At 38.6% G+C, this 22,702-nt stretch overlaps 1 protein-coding gene across 5 annotated transcripts in view; it reads right to left on the minus strand.

Annotated features, from left to right (window-relative positions):
* SHLD2 (shieldin complex subunit 2) overlaps positions 1–22,702 on the minus strand; it is a 70,620-nt gene that overhangs the window by 29,462 nt on the left and 18,456 nt on the right. For 4 of the 5 annotated variants that reach the window (XM_039233721.1, XM_039233723.1, XM_039233722.1 and 1 more), the window contains exons 2-5: positions 15,829–17,355; positions 11,834–11,941; positions 6,021–6,215; positions 5,724–5,858 (exon numbers count right to left, since the gene is read on the minus strand). In XM_039233721.1, the coding sequence (XP_039089652.1) occupies positions 5,724–5,858; positions 6,021–6,215; positions 11,834–11,941; positions 15,829–17,350 (1,960 nt within the window). In that variant the 5' untranslated portion in view covers positions 17,351–17,355. Of the gene's footprint in view, positions 1–5,723; positions 5,859–6,020; positions 6,216–11,833; positions 11,942–15,828; positions 17,356–22,702 lie in introns of those variants that run through there. The other variant, XM_039233724.1, reaches the window with a different exon arrangement.

Genomic DNA, 22,702 nt, shown 5'->3' on the forward strand with positions numbered 1-22,702 from the left:
GGGAAGAGGCAGAGAGAGACAAAAGCACACAATCCGAAGCAGGCTCCAGGCTCCGAGCTGTCAGCACAGAGCCAGACATGGGGCTCGAACTCATGAACCACAAGATCATGACCTGAGCCAAAGTCAGATGCCCAACTAATTGAACTGCCCAGGCACCCCATTATTCTATATTATTGTAAAATACTCATAATATGTCAATACTTTGGCACAGATATTCCAAAATCTTAAAAAAAATTTTATGCCAATTCCCTATTAGGGGGCATGTGGTTGGTTTTTTTTTTATTTTTTTACTATTATAAACAATACTGTGATAACTATATTTTTAGCTACATCTCTATGTATAGCTGTGATAAATTCCAAAAAGTGTAATTATTAGGCGAAAGGTATTCCAAATTCTGAGATTTTCAAATGCATTGTCAGTTGTCCTCAAGAAAGGTTTTGCCGGTTTACATTTCCAATAGTTTATGGGAGTCGCTGTTCCTTTATATATTCTCTATCAACTTCTCAAGAGAAAACTCAAGTACTGTCATTATTTTATTTGTGTGCCTTCAACTACTAATAAGTAAATTTTTTTTCATACATTCACTGGCCATTTTTATTTCTTCTTTAGGGACTTCCTGTTCATATCTCTTGCCCATTTATCCTTACAGATATCTGTCTTTTCTTTATTACATTATTTTCTGACAAAATGCATTATTTTTTTTCTTTTTTTTCTTTTTTTTTTTTTTTTCAAATAGTTTATTGTCAAATTAGTTTCTACATAACACTCAGTGCTCATCCCCAAAGTGCCCTCCTCCATGCCCATCCTCCCCTCCCCCCCACATCCATCAGTCCTCAGTTTTTGTCAGCATTCAAGAGTCTCTCATGGTTTGCCTCTCTCCCTTTCCCCCACCATTTCCGCCCTTCTTCTCCCGCTTGTTCCTCCGTCAAGTTCCTCCTAATCCTCCTATACGTGCAAACATATGATATTTGTCCTTCTCTGCCTGACTTATTTCGCTCAGCATAACACCCTCAAGGTCCATCCATGTTGCTACACATGGCCAGATTTCATTGTTTCTCATTGCCATGGAGTATTCCATGGTATAGATAAACCACATCTTCTTGATCAATTCATCTGTTGATGGACACTTAGGCTCTTTCCATGTTTTAGCTATTGTGGAGAGTGCTGCTATGAACATTGGGGTACATGTGCTCCTATGCCTCAGCATTTCTGTATCCCTTGGGTAAATTCCTAGCAGTGCTATTGCTGGGTCATAAGGGAGTTCTATTGTTAGTTTCCTGAGGAACCTCCACACTGTTTTCCAGAGGGGCTGTACCAGTTTACATTCCCACCAACAGTGTAGGAGGGTGCCCGTTTCTCCACATCCTCGCCAGCATCTAGAGTTCTCTGATTTGCTCATTTTAGCCACTCTGACTGGCGTGAGGTGGCATTATTTTTTTTCTGGTTTTTCACTTTCCTTTTAATTTAGTATATGGTGATTTTTATGTACAGTTCTTGTTGCTGCATTTTATTTAAACTTCTAATCTTTAGCTTCCAAATAAGTTTGCTTATATTTTCTTCTACTACTCATGGTTTCTTTTTTTAAAAAACATTTGAATCTTTAATGCATATGGAATTATTTTGGTACAAATATAAAGTATAAATTTAATTCTATTCTTTTCTCAAATTGTTAGCTCGATATTTCAAACATTACCTGCTCTTTTTTCAAAAGGAAAAAGTTTGCCTTATTTCTTAATTACAAATAAAATATATTCACTATAAAATATTTATACAAAAGGGCAGTAATAGATGAAATAAGATTGGCCAATGTTTTAATATACTAGATAATGGATGCTTCAGTTCATTATATTTATATTATGATACATGTAATATCATGTATCATAATATCATATTTTAAAAATACATGCAGATTCACACATCCATAAAATTCAAACTAAAGGCATAAAGAAAACAACACACATAGCCATTGCTAGCATTTTAGTCTCTGTATTTCCCAATTTTTTAATATCTACACACACTTACACATCTGCTTTATTAAAATGGGATCCTATTGTACATGAAATTTTATAATGTACTTATTTTTTTCCTTTATCCATGTTTTTAATTACCATTATTGTACCAATACAACATGTTTTTTTTTATTTTTTTTAATGTTTTATTTATTTATGAGAGAGAGAGTGTGTGAACAGGGCAGGGTCAGAGAGAGAAGGAGATACAGACTCTGAAACAGGCTCCAAACTCTGAGCTGGCTGTCAGCACAAAACCTGACATGGGGCTCGAACCCAGGAACCGTGAGATCATGACCTGAACCGAAGTCAGACGCTTAACTGACTGAGCCACCCAGGCGCCCATAGCATATGCTTTATATACATATATCTTATATTTCATTTTTTTAAACTAAATATTAACATCATTTACATCTCTCCAGGCCAGTAAACATACATATGTTTGATAGTGAATCCTTTCTGTGCCCACCCAGACCACAAATGACCTTCTCAATTGCTCCTTCACCCTCTGAAATAAGCTCAGGCACTCCTACTGTACTTTCCCACCCTGTCCCTGAGGCCACAGTTGATTGAATCAAATTCAATCTGGACAGTCAGATTTGCCTTGCTGGGAATTTGGAAACGGGACTGGTCTCAGTTAAAAGGAAAACTAAGAGCAGGAGCTACAGAGTACCCATCTCCTGCTGCTTTCTCTACGGTTGAAAAGCAGAGAAAGTCTGCACAGAGTGAATAAAGTAGACAGACGGAGAAGCTGCCTGGGAACCACAAAGCTTTTCAGCTTTCAGTTCCAAGTACCCCTGAACCCATCAGCGCTCCTGCCCTCTGCCCCCTGAGACATTCCTCTATACTTCAAATACATCCCCCTGAATTGTTGAAGCTACCCAGAGAAGAGGTCAAGTTCTAACTACAAGCCGTCTGTACCCAACTTTAAATGTAATTTCTTAATATATTCCATGGATTGCAAAACCTTTGTGTGCATGCATTTTCAAACTTGTAATTTTTTTTTTTTTTATCATCTGAAATGAAGTTACTTCCTCCAAACACTCTTACTTCTTAAGACTCAGAATTTTGACTGGTTGTTTGATCTATATTTTATTCTTCATTCATTCGAGCCTGGGCGGCTCAGTCAGTTAAATATCTGACTTTGGCTCATGGTTTGTGAGTTCGAGCCCTATGTTTGGGTTCTGTGCTGACAGCTCAGAGCAGGGAGCCTGCTTCAGATTCTGTGTCTCTCTCTCTGTCCCTCCCCCGCTCGTGTGCATGTGTGCGCAGGCGCACGTGCTCGTTCTCTCTCTCTCTCTCTCTCTCTCTCTCTCAAAAATAAACAAACATTAAAAAAAAAAAGAAAGAAAGAAAAGAAAACCCCTATGAGGGCAGGCACAGTGCTGGGTAATGAGGATACAGTGGTGAACAAGCATGACAGGATGCTTGTATTCACGGAATTTATAATCTATGAAGAAATCAGTTAATTATCAAGCAATCCAACAAACTGGATAATCACGATTGTGTTAAGTGACACAAATGGCCTTCAAAGAGTTGATGTGATAGAGAGGGGTTATGTATATGTGTGTAGGGCCCCTCTGAGGATATGAAGCTGGAGCTGAGAAATGAAGGAGCCATCCATGCAGGGAGCTGGAGGGGAAAGCACTCTGGGCAAAAGGAAACATTTGAATTTAAGATCCCAAGGCAGAAGAAGATTGTCAAGGTCAAGTAATATAAAGGAGTCATGTGCAGGTTAGACTAGTAAGTCTGAGGGAGACTGGTATTGAGACAATTTGTAATACACTTCTATATTGAATCATGAATTAAAGATGTGAATAGATTTCAAACCTCTGTGCAGACCTAACTATGATTTTGCATGAAGTATAACTACAATGTTGGGATCATCTGCATTACTCTGCCTATTCAGTAATATCACCAGAGTGATTTACCATAATTTGTTGTATTTTTAAAGTATTAGACTTCTATTAAATACTTTCAGGTGAATATTGCATTAGAATGGCATTCACTTCTGAACAGCTTATTCTATGTACCCACTTATTCCTAAGAAGTGTAATGTATGCCCCTAGTCCACACTCACTAGGACCTAGACTATGACCAACACTTGCTACATATGAGGCATACCAAATTCCCATGCATATTTCAAAAGAATGTGAATTTAAGATTTCTTATTATTCCTCCCCAAAAACATCACCTTTGTGATCTCCAGCATTCAATAACAACTACCTGATAGTCATTTCTGATTCTATCACCTACATGTGAGTTTATTATCCTCAGGAACAAGTAAAACCAGTCAGTGCCCAGAGTAAAGGTTAATATAGAGAATGCCTCAAGCAGAACTAAATGAATACATAAAATGCTAACAGTTTCTGAAAGTAGAATCACTTGCTTATATGATCCTTCAAAATTGGTATTATCCCATATTAAAAAGAATAATCTTGAGGTATTGAGGTGGATATCACAACTTAAAAATGATGGTCATAATAAAGTATGCTAAATGAATGGACGAACAAAGAACAACAGTATCTTAATTCCTAGACTCACAAATTTTCAATATTAACCTAAATATCATTGAATTATCCACAGAGAACTATAATGTCTTTTTTATTAACCAAAGAACTACTCCTTTTCAAAGAATATCCACATTAAGCATGGAGCAGTCTGCTTTGCTACAGTGCCATTATCAATGGAATAACACCTTTGACCTACATTTTGTTCCACATGCACTAGACTCATGTTCCCAGCTATGAGATAGTGGTCAATAATGATGGCTGGCCTACCAATGACACATGTTTGTTGGATTTCTCAACTGCACAAATATTTGTCACTGTTTGATCCTAACATAAAAGTCAAAAGTCAGACTTATCTCAAATCCTGGTTATGGGCTATTAATGATTAAAAGAGAGAATGTGACAGATCCTATCCTTCAATAATTATTTTGTAGATAGAAGTTCGGGAAGAGACATTAACTGTTTTGGGTTAAAAAAAAAAAAGAGTCACACACCTAATCAATCTCTAGGTTAATTTAGCAGGAAAAAATGACTCATAAGCCACTAATTAAACATCTCTGTTACAACTAAAGAATCTCACAATATCAAAACGGATATATTATTTTCTTGAAACACCAATTCCATGTAATTAAATACATCATAAATTATTATTAACTCATGCTTTAAAGAAAATGTAATCATGGGTCATATTTTAAACACAAACATCCTATGGATGGCTAACAGTCCACACTTTTCAAACAACTGGTATAAAAACCTGGAACATACTAATTTATTAAACAGTAACACTGAGACTTGAAAGGGTTAATGCAGCTCCCCTAACATCTGCCTTATAACCAGAGAGAAGTTTACTTATCAGGGTACTTTGGCTGAATAAAAATTGTAGAAGCTTCTCCAGAATTCAATTTCAAAGAACGTTTCCTGAATGAGATGAGACCTTCACTAAAAAGGTAAAGTATTATACCTGGGAATAAATGGATGCTTTTATTCTGGCACCCTTAATTGTAGAGGACTTTTTAGATCACTAACTTGCTTACAGGAGGTATAAAATTATAATAGAAGAAATCTAAAGAAGAATATTCAGTTATGACCACGTACTATTTCAAATGCAGACTATCTTAATCTCTTAAGAAGCTCTTCATCTTAGGCTCGTAAGCATTAATCATTTACCTAACTATAAAAAGATTAAATGCTTTTTGGTGTATTTACCTTTTTTCCTTTGAAGTTGAGGGTACCAGGATGCTCCAGGACCCCATAATACAAGCACATAATGTTGACCTTGGACCTGTTCCACTGTTAACACAACTTTCCTTTGCTTCTGTCCTCTATAACTGTATAATGCCTCTGGAAGAGAAATATTTTAGTTGGCATTACTCTCTCACAGGTGACACCATACTATAATGTCTAATGATAGATACAATTGTGCTACCCAAATGATATCCTAAGAAAGTCTTGTATCTTAATTACTTTATAATCTAAAATTAAGAAGGAGCCCCCAGTGTTTACCTGTCAGTATAGTGATATCAACAACCCTCAGGACCGCATGGACTAACACGTCCGGCTGCAGCTCCTCCAATTCCACAAATTCTATACCGTTCGCTTTCTGAGGCTGCCTCTGAGGGAGATCTCTGAGATAGGAATGTTTTGAAGACACGTATGCCAGTAAGTCTTGAAGTACACCACCACTAACTATCCTGGAATCTAGGAAAGAAAGACATACACATGCAGAAAAGACGGCAAAATTGTATTTTCTTGCCAACACAATATTTTCGTAGACATGCTTTTTATCTTGTAAAGTGACTAAATGTAAAAAAAAAATGCTTTCATTTCTACAAACATGTAACTTACTCTTAAATGTTTAGATGTAAAACATAAGCTTCATTATTTTTAACCAATGGGATTAGAATTATTTACCATCTCCAGAAATAACTTGCCCTGTTCCCTTCTTGATTTCATTTTTCTACCAATTAACTAAGACCGGTATTTCAGTTATTTACTTATTTATTATTTTACTCCTCCATGACCATTTCATACCCATTCAGTCCCCTAATCGCTGCAGTCTGATTTGCTCACACCTTCCACAACCATCCCAACCACTGCATTCTTCCTCAAGGCTCTTATGTTTCTCACCTGAATACTCATAAGGGTCACCTACCTGACCTCCTGAACATTCCTTCCTTTTCCCCACTTCTATGCCTCTGTCCTTACGACTGTCACTGGCTACAATGCTGTCATCCTCTCTACCTCATTCAAATACTACACAGAAGAACAACCACTTTAGAGAGGCTCTCAGTGACTTCTTCCCCTGAACTTGGAGAGTTTTTCTCTCCAGCTCTCATTTGACATTTGAGCATGTGTTACATTGGAACATTCCTCTTGATGATTAGAGCAGTTATTTAGTTCTTTGGTCATTATGCCATTTGGAAGTTTTCCTTCTATTTTTAAGTGATTTGTCTCAGTATGTCTTATTTTTTGAGATATACTTTACACATAAAAAAAATGCACACATTTTCAACGTACAGATTGATGAGTTTGCTGATTAACATTAAATTTCCTTGAAGGAAAGGGAGGTAGAATTGAATATATGGTGGATTGTTGATCAAAGTACAATCTTAGCAAAAAGCACTTAAGTAGTTTTCAGAAGGTTAGGTCTATTTGCTGATTTCACTAGGAAAAAAAACAATTCTTCTTTCCTTCTACCATTTACATCTTCATTCTAATGTATTTCTTATGCCACACTAAAGCCTCATTATTCATTCACTCATCAGAAAACCATCCACGGTGTGCCAGGCATTATGTCAGGTGCTAGGGATACTAAGACATACCTGTCATTATACCTGCACAGAAGGAATTATCAACCTAGAGACAGTCAATGACAAACACTAGGCTTAGGGTATAAGAGCTACACGTAAGCACCCTGACAACACACAAAAGCAACTGCCCAGGCAAGCTGGAAGAGGCTTTACTGAAGGAATACTGGAGCTGGGTTTTGGAAAAATGTCTTGGAGTTTTCTAGGTAATACTTGGAGGAGGGGGTATATCTCCGGGCAAAAAGAAAGGGATCTGTATTCCTTTACATACTACAGATGCTTCTGGTAGTCTGATGAAGCATAAATCCATTATCAGAATAATATTTTTATAACAGCCTTATTGTGACATAATTCACATACATAAAATTCACCTTTTTTAAGTGTATAATTCAAGGCACTGGCTGGCTCAGTCAGTAGAATATTCAACTCTAAATCTCAAGGTCATGAGTTCAAGGCCCATGTTGGGTGTAGAGTCTACTAAAAAATAAAGTAAAATAATGGAGCACCTGGGTGGCTCAATCGGTTAAGTACCCAACTTCAAGTCAGGTCATGATCTCACAGTTCACAGGTTTGAGCCCCGCGTCAGGCTCTGTGCTGACAGCTCAGAGCCTAGAGCCTGCTTTAGATTCTGTGTCTCCTTCCCTCTCTACTGCTCATGTTCCGTCTCCCTCTCAAAATAAATAAATATTTTTAATTTTAAAAAATTTTTGATAAATAAAATAATAAAATTAATTTAGTTCTGCATAGTATTCTACTGCGGAAATGTTCCATGATCTAACCAAGCATTCTGCTATATACGGACATTCCTATTTTTCTCAGTGTCTTGCAATTACAGATACTGCCTCGTGTTGTAGCTGGATCTTCAGGACAGATTCCTACAAGTAGGCTTGCTGGGTTGAAAGGTGAGCACATACGTAATTTTTTATCACCAAATCTCTCTCCAGAAGAACTGTAGCAATTCTCATTGCCTCCAGCAATGTGTCAGAGGGCCTGTTTTCCCACAGCTTCATCAACAGCATGTGTTATCATATTTTTAAATTTTGCCAATCTGATAGTAAGAAATGATATTTCTATGTAGTTTTAATTTGAATAACTCAGGCCATTTCCCCATTTTCCTATCAGGTCCTTTGTCACTCAATTTGTAAGAGTTCTCTCTGTATTAGGAATATTAGCCTTTTGTCTAAGGTGTATGTTGCAAATATTCTCTCCAAGTCTGCTGATTGTCTTTTGGCTTTGTTAATGGTGCTTCTGGTCATGCAAAACTTTATTTTTCTATAGTCAAACTTATCGGTTTTCTTTCTTTCTTCCTTTTTTTTTTTTTTTTTACTGCTTCTGTATTCTGAGTAATAATAGAAAGTGTTCCCTACACCAAGATGATAGAGAAATTCATCTATGTTTCCTTCCGGTAATTGAATGGTTATATTTTTTATATTTAGATTTTTAATCCATTTGGAGTTTATTCTTCTATTTTGTGTGAGATACTACTCTAATTTTGTCTTTTTTCTAAATGGCTACCTAGTTGCCTCACCACCATTTATTAAAAAGTTTACCTTTTACCTAGTGATCTCAGATAACATCTTTGTCATATACTAAATTATATGTATACGGGTCTAGTTCTGATCTTCCTGTTCTATTCCACTGGTCCATTTGTCTATTTATGTACCAGTATCACACTGTTTCAATTATAGAGGCTTTTCAGTTTAATGCCTATCTCACAAGCATGGTCCCTTGTGCTTTTTCTTTTTGAATGTTCTCCTGACTCTTCATGCATGTTTGTTTTTCCATATGAAGGTTAGCATCAAGTGGTATATGCCATAGCACAGCTTCCTAATATTGTTATTGAGATGACACTGTATTTATAAATTCACTTATGGAGAACTGATACCATTACAATGTTGAGTCATCTTATTCATGAACAGGGAATGTAGTGTTTCCATTTGTTCATGTCTTGGTTTCTTTCCAGAGTGGTTAAAATTTTTTCCTTATATGGGTTTTGCAAATTTCTTGCTAAATTTATGCTGAAGTATCATCTTTATTGCTTTCACAAATGAGTTTTGCCCTGCCATCATGTGCTCTGTTTAGTGTTTGTGTATATGCAGGCTGTTGATTGTTTCAACATTAATCTTAGTATCCTATTACACCACTGATTTCTTACATTGTTTGAGTTGATTCTTTGATTCCCTGGAGTTTTTCTGACATGTTATCAAAGCATCTGCACATACAGTTTTTACTCTTCCTCACATTCAGATACCTCTGCTTCTCTAGGTGTATTGGTTCATGATGAGGAGCAACAGAAATAGCGCACATCCTTCCCTTGTTCCTGATTGTAGTGGAAATGCTTCTAGAGTTTCTCCATTAAATAAGATACTGGCATTAGGACTAAATACATCTGTTTCAGTGACACAGTATCAATTCTATTATAATTGTAACACTGTATTGATACTACATTTATTGATCCTGAAGGAGAAAGTATCCCTCAACTCCATTTCCTAGAGTGCTTTTTATGATAAAGGGGTGCTAAATTTTGTCAATACTTAAGGAGATAATCATACAATTTTTCCCTTAGATTTATTAACATGGTATATGATGGTCATAGATCTTCTAATATTGAACACATCTTTCCATTTCTGGAAAAAAATCTCACTTGATCATTATTTCTTTAATGTATGTTAGATTTTGTTTACTAATATTTTGTTTAGACTTTGTATATCAATATACATGTATAATTCTAGTCTGTATTCTTACTGGTAATGTCTTTGGTTTAGGTGTGTTTTATTTACTTTATAAAAGGAATTAGGAAGTTTCCTTCTTCAATATTCTAGAATAGTTTTCAGAGCACTGGTACTATCTGGTCTCTTGGTAGAATTCTCCTGTGAAATGATGTGAGAAACAACTTTTTTGTACAGTAGTTCTTGAATAATTTTCTCTATTTCTTCTTTAGGACTGGTCTGTCTAAGCTATATCTCAAATCCATCCATTTCTCATTATCTCTGCTGGCCACCCATTATCTCTCAACCTCAACTACTGTAATAACTTCCTAACTCCCTAATTGTGCTCCATGAGCAGCCTTCACAGCCAGATCTGTGGTATTCCCTTCTCTGCCCTTTGTTAGTTTCCTTCACAGTATTCATTATCAGCCGCTAGTATTATAGGCATGTCTGTAGGTCTTCCATATCTGCCCACCAACAGGAACACGGGCACCATGAAGGCTGGCACCAGGGCGACACTGCTCACCCCCATATCCCCAGTGCACAGTGCCTCAAACAGTGTCAACACCTAATACATATAAACTGGGTAGACAAAGAACTCAACTTCAGTTACTTTATGAGAATATGTCAGTGCAGATTTTCTGCTAACTAGTTTCCTTGGGATACAGGGAAAACTTACCCTTTCCAAATACCATTGTTATTGTTCTAATTGTTATTACTTTCTTCTACTCACCCTGCCTTCCTTTGAGAATTCTTATTATTCACAGGTTGGAATTCCATGCTGTATCTTCCATATATGCCATACAACTTTCTTGTTACTCTAATTAATTTCTTGTAAAATCAGTGTATTTTTATATACTGATAGCTATCTTTCTACGACACTGTTACAGTATTCCAACAAATATCTTTTGCTTATTACTTCTCCCACTGATCTTTCTGCACTGTTATTATATATTACATGCAGGTTGAATACCTCATTATTCATTCTCTCATTAAATCTTCACATCAACCCTATAAGCTATGTATGTATTTTAATTTCCATTTCACAGATGAGGAAACAGGGGTACAATGAGGTTAAGTAACTTGCCAAGACATAGACTGTGCAAGTGCTGGGGCCAGGATTCAAATCTTGCTCATTCTGACTCCAGAGACTCTAACTACCAGTTTATACTATCTCCCTTACTTCATTTTTTTTTTTCTTTCTTGGAGAAAAAGATAGCTTCTGGGCTTCTTCACTGCTGATTTTAAAGAAGAGAAAATGGATGTCGGAGAAGGAAGGCAGTCTTGCCTAGCAGTGCTGGGCTGAAGAACAAGGATTCAAAACAACAGTCTGACTGGGAGGCCCAGGCTTTTCTCATGACCTCAAGGGTTCCTAACCAGAGGCTAGGGAGCCCCACAGAGAACTTTAGGGGTCCAGGGAACCATTTGGAGTTATATGCAAAGTTTTGTGTCTATCTACTTAAGTCCTTTTTTTTTTTTTTTTTTTTTTTTTGGAGAAATGGCACATAGCTTTTCTAAGAAGGCTAGGACTTCCTACAAGGTTAAGAACCACCACTATGTAGACACTCTAAGAAAAATAAGAAAATGGAACCTGACCTCCAGTATTTCTTATAATAAATCACTTATAATGTACAAGTTTATTTTTACGAATTCTATTTTCATTCTTACTAAAGAAAATAAACCAAGACTGTCCAGCTAACCTGTTTAAAAACACTTTGTAAAATTACTATTTTAACTTTTTTCTAATATGTGTATATACTATTAAATACTAAAAAATTATTATATTTAAAAGGTATCTTACATTCTTCAGATTGGACAGATGGGTAACTCCCAAGATTTAATAACTGACTGGTAAAAGTTGATTGTAGTACTGTCTCACCAACCCAATGATCTTCATGAACAGTAATATCTAGACAAGGGGAAAAAAAAGTTCTGATCATGTCATAAATTCCTTCACACTGTGGTTAACTTGCCAATCACGGCAAAATATTATTAATGTCTCTCACAGGCCAGGCAACTAAAGTTCAAGTGGGTTAAATCATCTGCCTAAAGACACAAAATGATAAAATAGAAGTAACAGAATTACTTCTGTATATTCGAACACTATCAATATGGAAACTTGCTGCTCTACAAACAATGGTTTAATGGCTTTTGTTTACGTTAAAAAAAATGTCATAATGTCTATTTTGAGAAATTAAAAGGAAATCATTTGGGGCCAGGAAGCAAAGTAATGGTCCCAAAGCAGCAGTACCTAGAACAATATTAGTATGCACTTACCCCTTCTGCTATAAACACATATCAATATAAGATATCCTTAAAGGGCTTGGATTATTTCCCCCTCAACAGCATGATAATCTTCATCTATAGATGTTAAAAGTCAAAGAATTTTGAAGGAACACTTCCCAATAGGAAAAAGAGAGCTCTATGATCTAAGTTGGATATAGAAGAATCATAAAGTGGAATTATATATACCAACAAGTAGAAACAATTTCGAGTAGGGCAAAACTGTAATTTAGAGACAGACAGACATATCAATCCCAAGCAGGATATAACTGGTGCATAAAATGCTAGAGGTATAAAGGTATCCTAATAGTAGCCAATTTTTGAGATAATAAGAAAGAAAAGCAAGGATGCACACATTCCAAGTATTTACTTGCAAAGTTATACCCAGGCCCTTTCCCCAGCTTCAAACCCACTTACCCATTTATCCCCAACTGTCTCAGGAACATTCCTGACTGGATATTCTATTGGCTCTTCAAATTCAAAATTGATCAAACCTGCTTTTTTTCTCACATTACCCATCTTATTTGTTGGCGCTGTGGAGCTACCCAGGTAAATTAAAATGTAGAATCATCCTGAACTACCTCTCCCTCCCCACCTTCTGTCTCCAAACCCCCACCTGTTGAACTCTGCCCCTTGAGTCTTCCCGCTGGCCCTGCCAGCACAGTTTTATATCATATATTCCTTTCTCTCCTAGCACATCCCCTTCCCACATCAATCCATGTCCCCCAGGGCTAATGAGCAATTTTTCAAGAAGATTAATGTGATCCACTGATTTGCTGAAAAAACACTCAGCTCCCCTCAGCCTGGCAAGAAATAGCTAGCAGAGCATTTTAGAATCTTCATACTCCTGACCGTCAGGATCCCTGCTCTTCAGAAAGGAACAAAAAAGAAATTTCAAGGACAGACCTTGGAAAACTAGGTTGTAAAACCTATGTTGGGTTAGTGACTTGCTAATCACTGGTGACAGGGTGGAGTGGACTCGATGGCCCAGCCCTTGCCTCCTGGCTCTCCTGATTGCCCCTCACTGATCAGCCCTACAGCCTCTCTATCTGTTCTTAAAAATCTGTGGTTTCCCAGTTAGGTGCCAGGTCCCCTGCAAATTCGGGTCGGCAGTCTCCCGCAGACAATTCTTACTTACAGCATCTCTTCATCCTATGGCTAAAAGTATGAAGGCAAAAGGGCAACTGTGTTACTGAATGGCACATGATCTAGAATACATCTGCTGTGGGAAAATTTTCAGTCTTCCAGTGTATATCAGTAGACAGTAAGAAATACTCAACATAGAGATATAATAATGTACAACTGGATGCTGTTAATTAAAATAGGATTTTGCCCACACATCTCTATGTAAATATAATTTCGCTACTTAATTAGGAAAGTATAGGTTTCTGTTTTTTATGAAGTTTCCATCTGTCCACACAAACAAAAGAAACATATTCAGAAATTCATGGACTAGATTACTTTACTAAGGAAATAAAGTAAAAGAGGGGGGAAAAAACGATATTATTTTTAAAGGTGCTCATAGAAATCATCTAAATATCCCATAATGAGAAAGTGGCTAAGAAAACTGGAAAAGTCACCTGACAGAAGGTCACCTAGGTGCTACCCTCCATACGGCACTAGGGGAGAGCACAGGGATGGCGGGATTGAGTTTCCAGCTGCCAGGAAAAGTCCCCTGTGAGGCGCACACAGTGACAGTTACTGCCTTGGTAATAAAATAACCACCATCCAGGGCCCAGCTCTCTCTTCACAGTCTGGGGAATCTGATTTTGTCAGCATCCCCAAAATAGATTTCAGCTCTGCAACACAAGCTCACATTAAACAAGTTCGTGAGACCAACAAAACACCAGAACACAATTTCTTTTAATTTACAGTGAGGCATTAATCGCCACAGAAATGACACTGGCAGGTGATTCTCACCTTGTAGGCAGTTTTACACCTGGGAAGCCAAATCATAAGCAAAGGGCTGCTCGGTGAGCACTAAATCAGAACAAAGGGAGCTGGATGAACCGACTTGCCAACAAATAAGATGACATTGCCAGTGGGACGGGACCGCGCTGGGCCTCCTGGTTACAGCCCATGTTTATTTCCTTATTAGAAGCTGCACCTGACAGTCTAACACACGCACCTGATGTACAATAGCCAAGGCTCTCATTCACCCAGCAAACCATTAGGTGGGAACCACTAATGACTGCCTTCGTGTTTTCTTCTTCCAAGCTTCTAAGGCTCACCCACTCTTCTTCTCTACCACATTCTTTCTTTAGACATGTTATTGAGCTTACTCAGCTTCCTCCCAGTCTGGGACCCATCCTTAAATTGACTGGTGTCTCTGGTCTAATATACTGCATAGTTATTTTCAGTTAAAAGAGAACATGTAACACAATGTTAGATTTCTTATGTCAGAAAAAGAAGCAAGGTAAAAACTGAATGTTCTTAATGATTACAACTATATAGTAAGAGTATGGGTTCCAGAGTCTAGGTGAAATCCTGGCTTAGCCACTTCCTAGATGTGTGAAACTGGGTAAGAGCCTTTACTTTTCTGGGTCACCGTTTCCTCAAAGTAAAAAATGGGGATAATAATCAGTACCTTTTCCATACAGCTGTCGTAATAAGTTGACATACATGCAAAGTTTAAAACACAAAATAAGGGGGCACCTGGGTGGCTCAGTCAGTTAAGCATCTGACTTCGGCTAAGGTCATGATCTCACAGTTTGTGGGTTCGAGTCCCACATCAGGCTCTGTACTGACAGCTTAGAGCCTGGAGCCTACTTCAGATTCTGTGTCTCCCTCTCTCTCTGCCCCTTCCCCACTTGTGCTCTGTCCATCTCTGTCTCTCAAAAACAAATAAATGTAAAAAAATTTTTTAAAAACACAAAATAGGATCCCAACAAATATCAACTATCCTATATGTATGTATACACATTTTAAGGAGCATAGGGAAGATAACTGGAAGGTAACTCTCCAAAGCATTACTGGTGGTGACGTGAGGTTGGTTTAATATCAAGAGTTTTTCCTTTCCACGTTTCCAAATGTGATTAATATAATTTTAGTAATTAAAAACAACAGAAAATCTGTATCTGCTTCCTCAATAAGAATGCGACAGGTGCAGCATTATTAGGGATTAAGTAGTAGAAACACTGTCCTTTCATAAGACTGCTAATATAAAGAAAAGGCTTAAAAATAAGACCCATGTAGACAAAACCATAAGAAAACAAAGAACAAGTCTGATGATATGACCTGATTGCTAACAGAGCAAATGAAAGAGGAGTGAGACCAGGGAAGTCTTCTTAAAAGAGGAGTGGAAGGGAGGTTCAGGAGGAAGCAGGTTAGAGCAGAGGCCCAGAACTAGCAAAGCACAGGACACGGGCAGTGGTGAGGAGACTAACACAGATGCTGGAAAGGTCTGGACCTCGCTGGCTCCCACGGAGGCAAACAGTAAAAAGGCGGGGTAGAAATGGGAGCGGGGAGAAAAGCCTACAGCTTTAAGCTACCACTCTCCCATGATGACCTTACCTGTGAGCAAAATTATATCTCCAAGAAACACAGTAAGTGCCCAAAATGCTGCAGTCCTCCACAGAACGACCTTCTTCTTAATTTCTGATTGGTCAGTTACCACAATTGTTGCTAAAGGCACTTTAGAGCCAGAATTTGGCCCAGATTTTATATTTATTTCTTTCACATGACACAGAGATAAAACCATGACTAAGCAATTATACTTCTGACTTTTAGAATCACAATCTTTTATTAATGATGTCTTTTTAATCCCCTTAAATTTAGACATATTCCTCTGGCCCACTGCTGTAGGATCTCTTGCATCAGAAACCAACTTAATTTTCTTGGATGGTTGATGGACTTTAGACAGAGCTTTGGAATGGCCCAATTTATCTTCAGAGGTCCAACTTCTTTTAGTGGAACTTTTGTGGAAGGTATTTAGTTGGGAACATAGTATTCCTGAGCAATACGACTCAATACATACATCACTGGGGTGCATTTTATCTTCAAAATCAAAAAGTTCTTGAGATCCTATATCTTCTTCAAGACCTTTATCCGGCTTCATGGGAGTGTCGCCACTTTTTGTTTCAGGACAAACAGGACTAAAGAGTTCAAGGGAATGGGCTGCTTGGTTTTGTCCACTTTCATCTCCTGCAAAATCATCTTTAGGCTGAATCAAATTATCTTCAGTTATTTCTCCATGACTTGCCTTTGATTCAATCTCCATGTTTACAGGCCCTTTATTTATAAAATGCTGTCCTTTATACTTCCTCTGAGATAAAAGAGCAACCTGGCTGGAAGTCATTACACTAAGAAATTCAGTATCAGTAGATATTTTAAGGTCTGAGACCCTTCTAACAGGTTCAGACCTTGGCTCATCTTCTGTCTTCGAAGAAAAGAACTCCAGACACTGGATTTGTCCCTCTCGGTGTCCCGTAGGCGCCCACTCGGTTTCAACAGCCCCCGGCCCTGGATGAATGTGTTCTGTACAGACCAATTCCAGGACAGCTGCATGCTTATGAGCTAACTGAAAGACTTTTCTTGGAAAGTTCTGACCACATGCATTTGACTGGTATTTATGCTGTTCATCTGTGATTTTCTTATTGTCACCAAAAAGCTTCTGATAGTTTTCTTCTTCTGTTAAATGCTGAACTCCGCCCTTAAGTTCACGCATTTGCACATCAGAACTAGTTATATCACCCATTCTTAAGGGGTAGCTCTTCTGGGATTTTCCAGTCTCTGTTTCAGAAATACAATGTATAAAGTCTTCTTTCACATGAACAGGTTCCTTCATAGAATTTGTTAAAAAAGGACCATGAGGAAGACCTGGGGGGCCAGTACCTTCTGGGCCTTGATAATCTTCAAGAGTTTCATGCATACATTTTTCATCCTTCAGATGTAAGGACTGGCGAGTGTATACAAGTTGGATTTTTTTCCAGGGAGCATCACTGGATACTAAAGAGGTCGGGGTCTGTGACACTGTCATGTTCAGTGGACTACCTGGAGCACCCCAAAAAATGTGCACTTGAGGTCCGTCACTCATAGTTTCTGAAAAATAGTTAAATGAGTATTTTGTCAGACTTTTTATATATTAACTTAATAATATACTTTCAAAAACATTATTTAAAAAGGTTTATTTTGGTATTTCATTTAATTACAAAATTCATAAATATACAAGAAATCATAAAGAAAAATCAAAATAGCCAGAAAATATCCTCACATAAAGACCCCCCCTTTTTTTTTATGTTTTATTTATTTCTGAGAGAAAGAGACAGCGTGAGCAGAGGAGGGTCAAAGAGAGAGGGAGACAGAATCTGAAACAGGCTCCAGGCTCTGAGCTAGTTGTCAGCACAGAGCCTGACGCAGGGCTGGAACCCATGAACTGTGAGGTCATGACCTGAGCCAAAGTTGGCGCTCAACCGACTGAACCACCCAGGGACCCCAAAGACTCTTTAAGAAATTAAAAGAGATACTTAAAAAAAAAAGACTCTATAAGAAAATAAAGCTAAGGGGCGCCCAGGTGGCTTAGTCGGTTGAGCGTCCGACTTTCGCTTGGGTCATGATCTCGCGGTTCGTGGGTTCGAGCCTCGCGTCGGGCTCTGTGCTGACTGCCAGCTCAGAGCCTGGAGCCTGTTTCAGAGTCTGTATCTCCCTCTCTCTCTGACCCTCCCCTGCTCACCCTGTGTGTGTGTCTCTCTCTCTGCTAGAAATAAATAAAACATTTAAAAAAAAAAAAGAAAATAAAGCTAAGGACACTAACATCAAATGGTGTTTAATTACATTTAAATAACAAGTTAGTAGAGACAGAAAAACAAAGCATTTGTTTAATTGTACTACAGTCACCTTTAAATTTCCTGTTTTCTTTACTCCACAGACTATCTCAGTAACTTTGGGGCCTCCTTCCTTCAACTGTGAACTCAGTTCCCAAGACCAAAATAGAAGGTTCAAACTGGAAGGGAAAGAAATTTTTAAAAAACTGAGGCTTGAGGCTCTCTTCAAGATGTAGAAGTGACTGTCTTCTATGCTCACTCCAAACTGTTAGCATAATAACTACTTCTCTATTTTTAAATCTTGTCTGAAATACAAAGAATTAAGAGTAGTCACTTTGTAATACATGGATAAAAGAAATTCGTTATAAACTTTTTTCATTAACTGTGTGGGGCACCTGATATAAGTACATCTAAGAAAGCATCATATTGACTAAGGTAAAAATGAAGAATCGTACTGTAATTTACTTGATAATAACTGACTTTCAAAAGGAATTTATTAAATAGATCCAGTCCTAGAGCTTGCAGAGAACTCTTTCACAGTGCTCCAGGGACCAAAAGACAGATAAGGCTCTTGGCCTAAGGGAAGTCAGCCTGGTTTTTTAAAAAAAAAAACAAAAACAAAAGGAGGGGCACCTGGGTGGCTCAGTAGGTTGAGTGGCTGACTGTTCACTCTTGATTGCAACTCAGGTTATGATCCCAGGGTGGTGGGATGGCCAGTGTCAGGCTCCAGACTCAGGGTAGAGATTCTTTCTCTCCCTCTGCCCCCTCTCCCCAACTCACACACACTCTCTCTCTAAAATAAAAAAGTTAAAATAAAAATTAAAAACAACAAAAAGTAGCAAAAAAAATAGTGAGTGTCATTTTCAAAATAATGTAATGTATACTATAGGCTATAAATGGGATACGACCATCTGCCAGGGAATAAATAAGGCTGTTGTGGAAGGCAAGCATTGTGGTATAGAGCATTTAAACAAAGGAAACAGCATCTATAAAAGGCAGGGTTATGAAAAACCATAGTATGACTAAGGACTTTTGATTAGAGTCCTTAGGGTCCTTTGTAAAGCGTAAGTTTTCAAATCATGAAAAGCCCATATGGAAATATGGAAGTCTACAGGAAGGAGGAACCGTCAAGAAATGACAACTATAATCTCTAGTCACTCTTAGCATCCTCGAAGATTCGCTCACTGTCACCCTTTCCAAATCTAATCATTTATCCAAATATAATTCTTGTGACTTCATAATCAATGTGGATGATCCCTGGCCTCATGGTTCCTTGACCTCTTCTCCATTGATTGTATTCTCCACCTTACCCCAATGATCCATTCTTATAGTCACGTACCTTCCCATTATCAATAACTGCATACCCTTCCCTAAATTCAAGTTCAAACTTTTCACTCTCTTATTAGCTTCTCCCATCTTCCTACTTACCCCCTCTAAATGCACAACTCCAACAACTCTCTGGACGTGCAGGACCTATAACTGGTCATACCACATTTTTACAGCTTACTTCTTCACTTCCTTCCTTAACCAGCTCAGATGCCATGGTCCATTATTATAATCACTCCCTAGCATACACCACTAATTCTACTGCTCTCCTTGCAAAGACACTTGCCCAGCTAAACTCAAACACCGGTTAAGTCATCACCTACTCTGCACCTATAGCCCAATGGCTAAAAGTAACTAAAAAAAAAAAAAAAAAATACACTTTCATCTTAAAACTAGTCTCATTTTTTAAGTTCATTACCACTAACCTCCAGGTGGTACCTAGGAATCTATCTTTCCCTATCCACTCACTCTCTATGGTAACTCTTTCATACCTCTTCATTCTCTAAATCTCCAGCATCTCTTCCCCAGTCCTCGAGTACAGCTGGTAACCATGCTACCACCTCCATGTACAACCTCTCAACAACATTCCTACCAACCCACCCCATCACATGACGTACTGTGCCCACTTCCTGTTACTATGGATGGGCTGTCCATGCTTCTACGCAAGGCCATCTCTTCCTCACCTTAGACGTTAGATCTTATTCCCTTTTGCTTCCTTGGGTTCCAATAATTCTCTCCTTTTTCCTACATTATTGATTTTTTTTCTTTGTCCTAGAGCATCTCCATCAACATACAAACACACTATTATTTCTTCTCATGTTGTTATTCCTCACCTCCGTTGCCCCTCCAACTGTTGCACTATACTGCTCCCTTCTTCAGCAAAATTCCTTGAAAGAACTGTCTATACTCCCTCTTTTCTTGTTCTCTCTTAAGCCCACTTTTATCAAGCTTTGATCCAAACCACTTCACTGAAACAGCATATTTCAAGGTCCCCAACAACCTCCGCATTGCCATGAGTCAACTCTCCATTTTCAGCTTACTCAGCCTATCAGCAGCATTTGACACCACTGACCATGCCTTCCTTCTTGAACACTCTTATGATTTGGCTTTAGGGATACTACATTCTCTTGGTTCTCACTCCACTTCAAACTATTTTACCATTTGCTCTTTCTCAGTCTCCTCTGCTAGCTCTTCCTCATTGCCAAATTTCTTGCTCAAGGGCCTGTTCTTGGATCTCTCTCTGTGCTCATTCTTAAAGTGACTTCACTCAGCCTCAGGCTCTGAATACCTTCTATACAGGAATGACTATCACAAGTTTATCTCCATCATAACCTTTCCTCTGAACTCCTGACTTTTCAACCAACTTGCTATGTACTCGTCACCACCACAAAATGTCTACTAGGCAGCTGTGCAGAAAAGAGGTAACACAGCAAGCCTGAGACTACTGTCCTTAAAAAAGGCTTGCTTGCAAGGTGGGCCCAGGCTGGCCTCTAGGAATTTAAATTCCAGGAGAGTGCCCACCATTCCTTGATAAGAACAGCTCAGCCTGGGGCGCCTGGGTGGCTTAGTTGGTTAAGCGTCCCACTTTCGCTTAGGTCATGATCTCGCGGTTCGTGGGTTCGAGCCCTGCGTCGGGCTCTGTGCTGACTGCCAGCTCAGAGCCTGGAGCCTGTTTCAGTCTGTGACTCCCTCTCTCTCTGACCCTCCCCTGCTCACGCTGTCTCTCTCTCTCTCTCTCTCCTAGAAATAAATAAAACATTTAAAAAAAATTAAAAAAAAAGAACAGCTCAGCCTGCCTAAACTATCTATGTAAACAATGTGACAATGTTACAATCAACACTTGCTTTCCTTCTGAGGGACTAGAATGTCCCTCTTAGCTCCACAGATGGTAGCTATGTGACCAGCACTCAGAGAAATGGCTGATTCCGGACCTGAAGCAGGAAGTGTACAAAGTGAACCTGAAATATCTCCTCATACCAGACAGCAGGAAAACTAGCAAAGGCTACGAGGATGGTATCAAAAAGACTCAGGAGCCAACTTAAAGAGGCTCCCACTGGCCAAAGTTGAGCAATCACAGCACCAATAAGAATAATTCTTGTAATAGGTTGAAACCCGCCAAATCACCAAATATGTTTAAGCCCATGAGTTCATAAAGATAACTAAGACAAACTCACTCAGTGATCACCTTGAGAGGATATTGGGGACTAAGTAATTGTTTTAAAAGCTGGTAAGTGAAAGGAAAGAAGCTTTATCCTTTCTTTACTAATAGTATTGCAGGACAACCAACTTTTTAAAGAGAAGAAATCTCTCTTTACAGAGGTATCCTGCTGATAAACAAATAAAAAAGAAATGACAGAAAAATCCCATTTTGCAACTCCTAATGAAGTGGTGAATTTTCCAGGCAATAATCATAAATGACTGCTAACATCGCAAGGTAGATGTTTTAAGGAAGAACAGAGGGAATCTGTAGACTGAGATCATAATGTACAAACCTTATTCAGATTCTGACTTAAAGACACAAATGTAAAAATACCTGTGTTACAAGACAACTGGAGGAACTGAAAATCTAATATTTAATAACATTAAGGGATTATTGTTTGTAGCGGGATAATGATACTGAGGCTACATTATGAAAGAGTTACGTACCAGAGATGCAGGAGTGTCTGCAGGCAAGACAGTGTGACATCTCAGATTCCTTCACGACACTGGGAGGGAGAGGGCGGGAGGGTGTAGATGAGACAAGATGGGCCACATAGTGATCAGGGTGATGAAACACACAGAGGTTCACTGCACTAATCACTCTCCTTTTGCACATTTCAAATATCCTTTAACACAAGTCTTCACTTTTGTGTTGGCTTTTTTTACTATTATTTTAGAGAGACGGAGAACATGCATGCGTGCGTGCACAAACACGAGGCAGGGACAGGAGTAGAGGGGGGAAGAGGGAGAGGAAGGGGGAGGGAAAGAGGGAGAGGGAGAGGGGGAGGGAGGGAGGGAGAGAGAGAGGGGGGGAGAGGGGGAGAGAGAGAGAGAGAGAGAGAGAGAGGGAGAGGGAGAGAGAGGGAGAGGGAGAGAGAATCCCAAGCAGGCTCCATGCTCAGCACAGAGTCCGATGCATGGGGCTCGATCCAACAACCCTGGGATCATGACCTGAGCCAAAATCAAGAGTAGGCCACCCAGGTGCCCCTCTTTGTTGTTGTTCTTAAGAAATACTGCTTCATAGGAAAGAATATCCAATGGAAAAAAGACAGCCTTTTTAACAGATGGTGTTGGGAGAACTGGACAGCAACATGCAGAAG

This window comes from Hyaena hyaena, unplaced genomic scaffold, assembly GCF_003009895.1.
Source record: "Hyaena hyaena isolate Hyena2069 unplaced genomic scaffold, ASM300989v1 scaffold_78, whole genome shotgun sequence".
Classification (NCBI taxonomy): domain Eukaryota; kingdom Metazoa; phylum Chordata; class Mammalia; order Carnivora; family Hyaenidae; genus Hyaena; species Hyaena hyaena.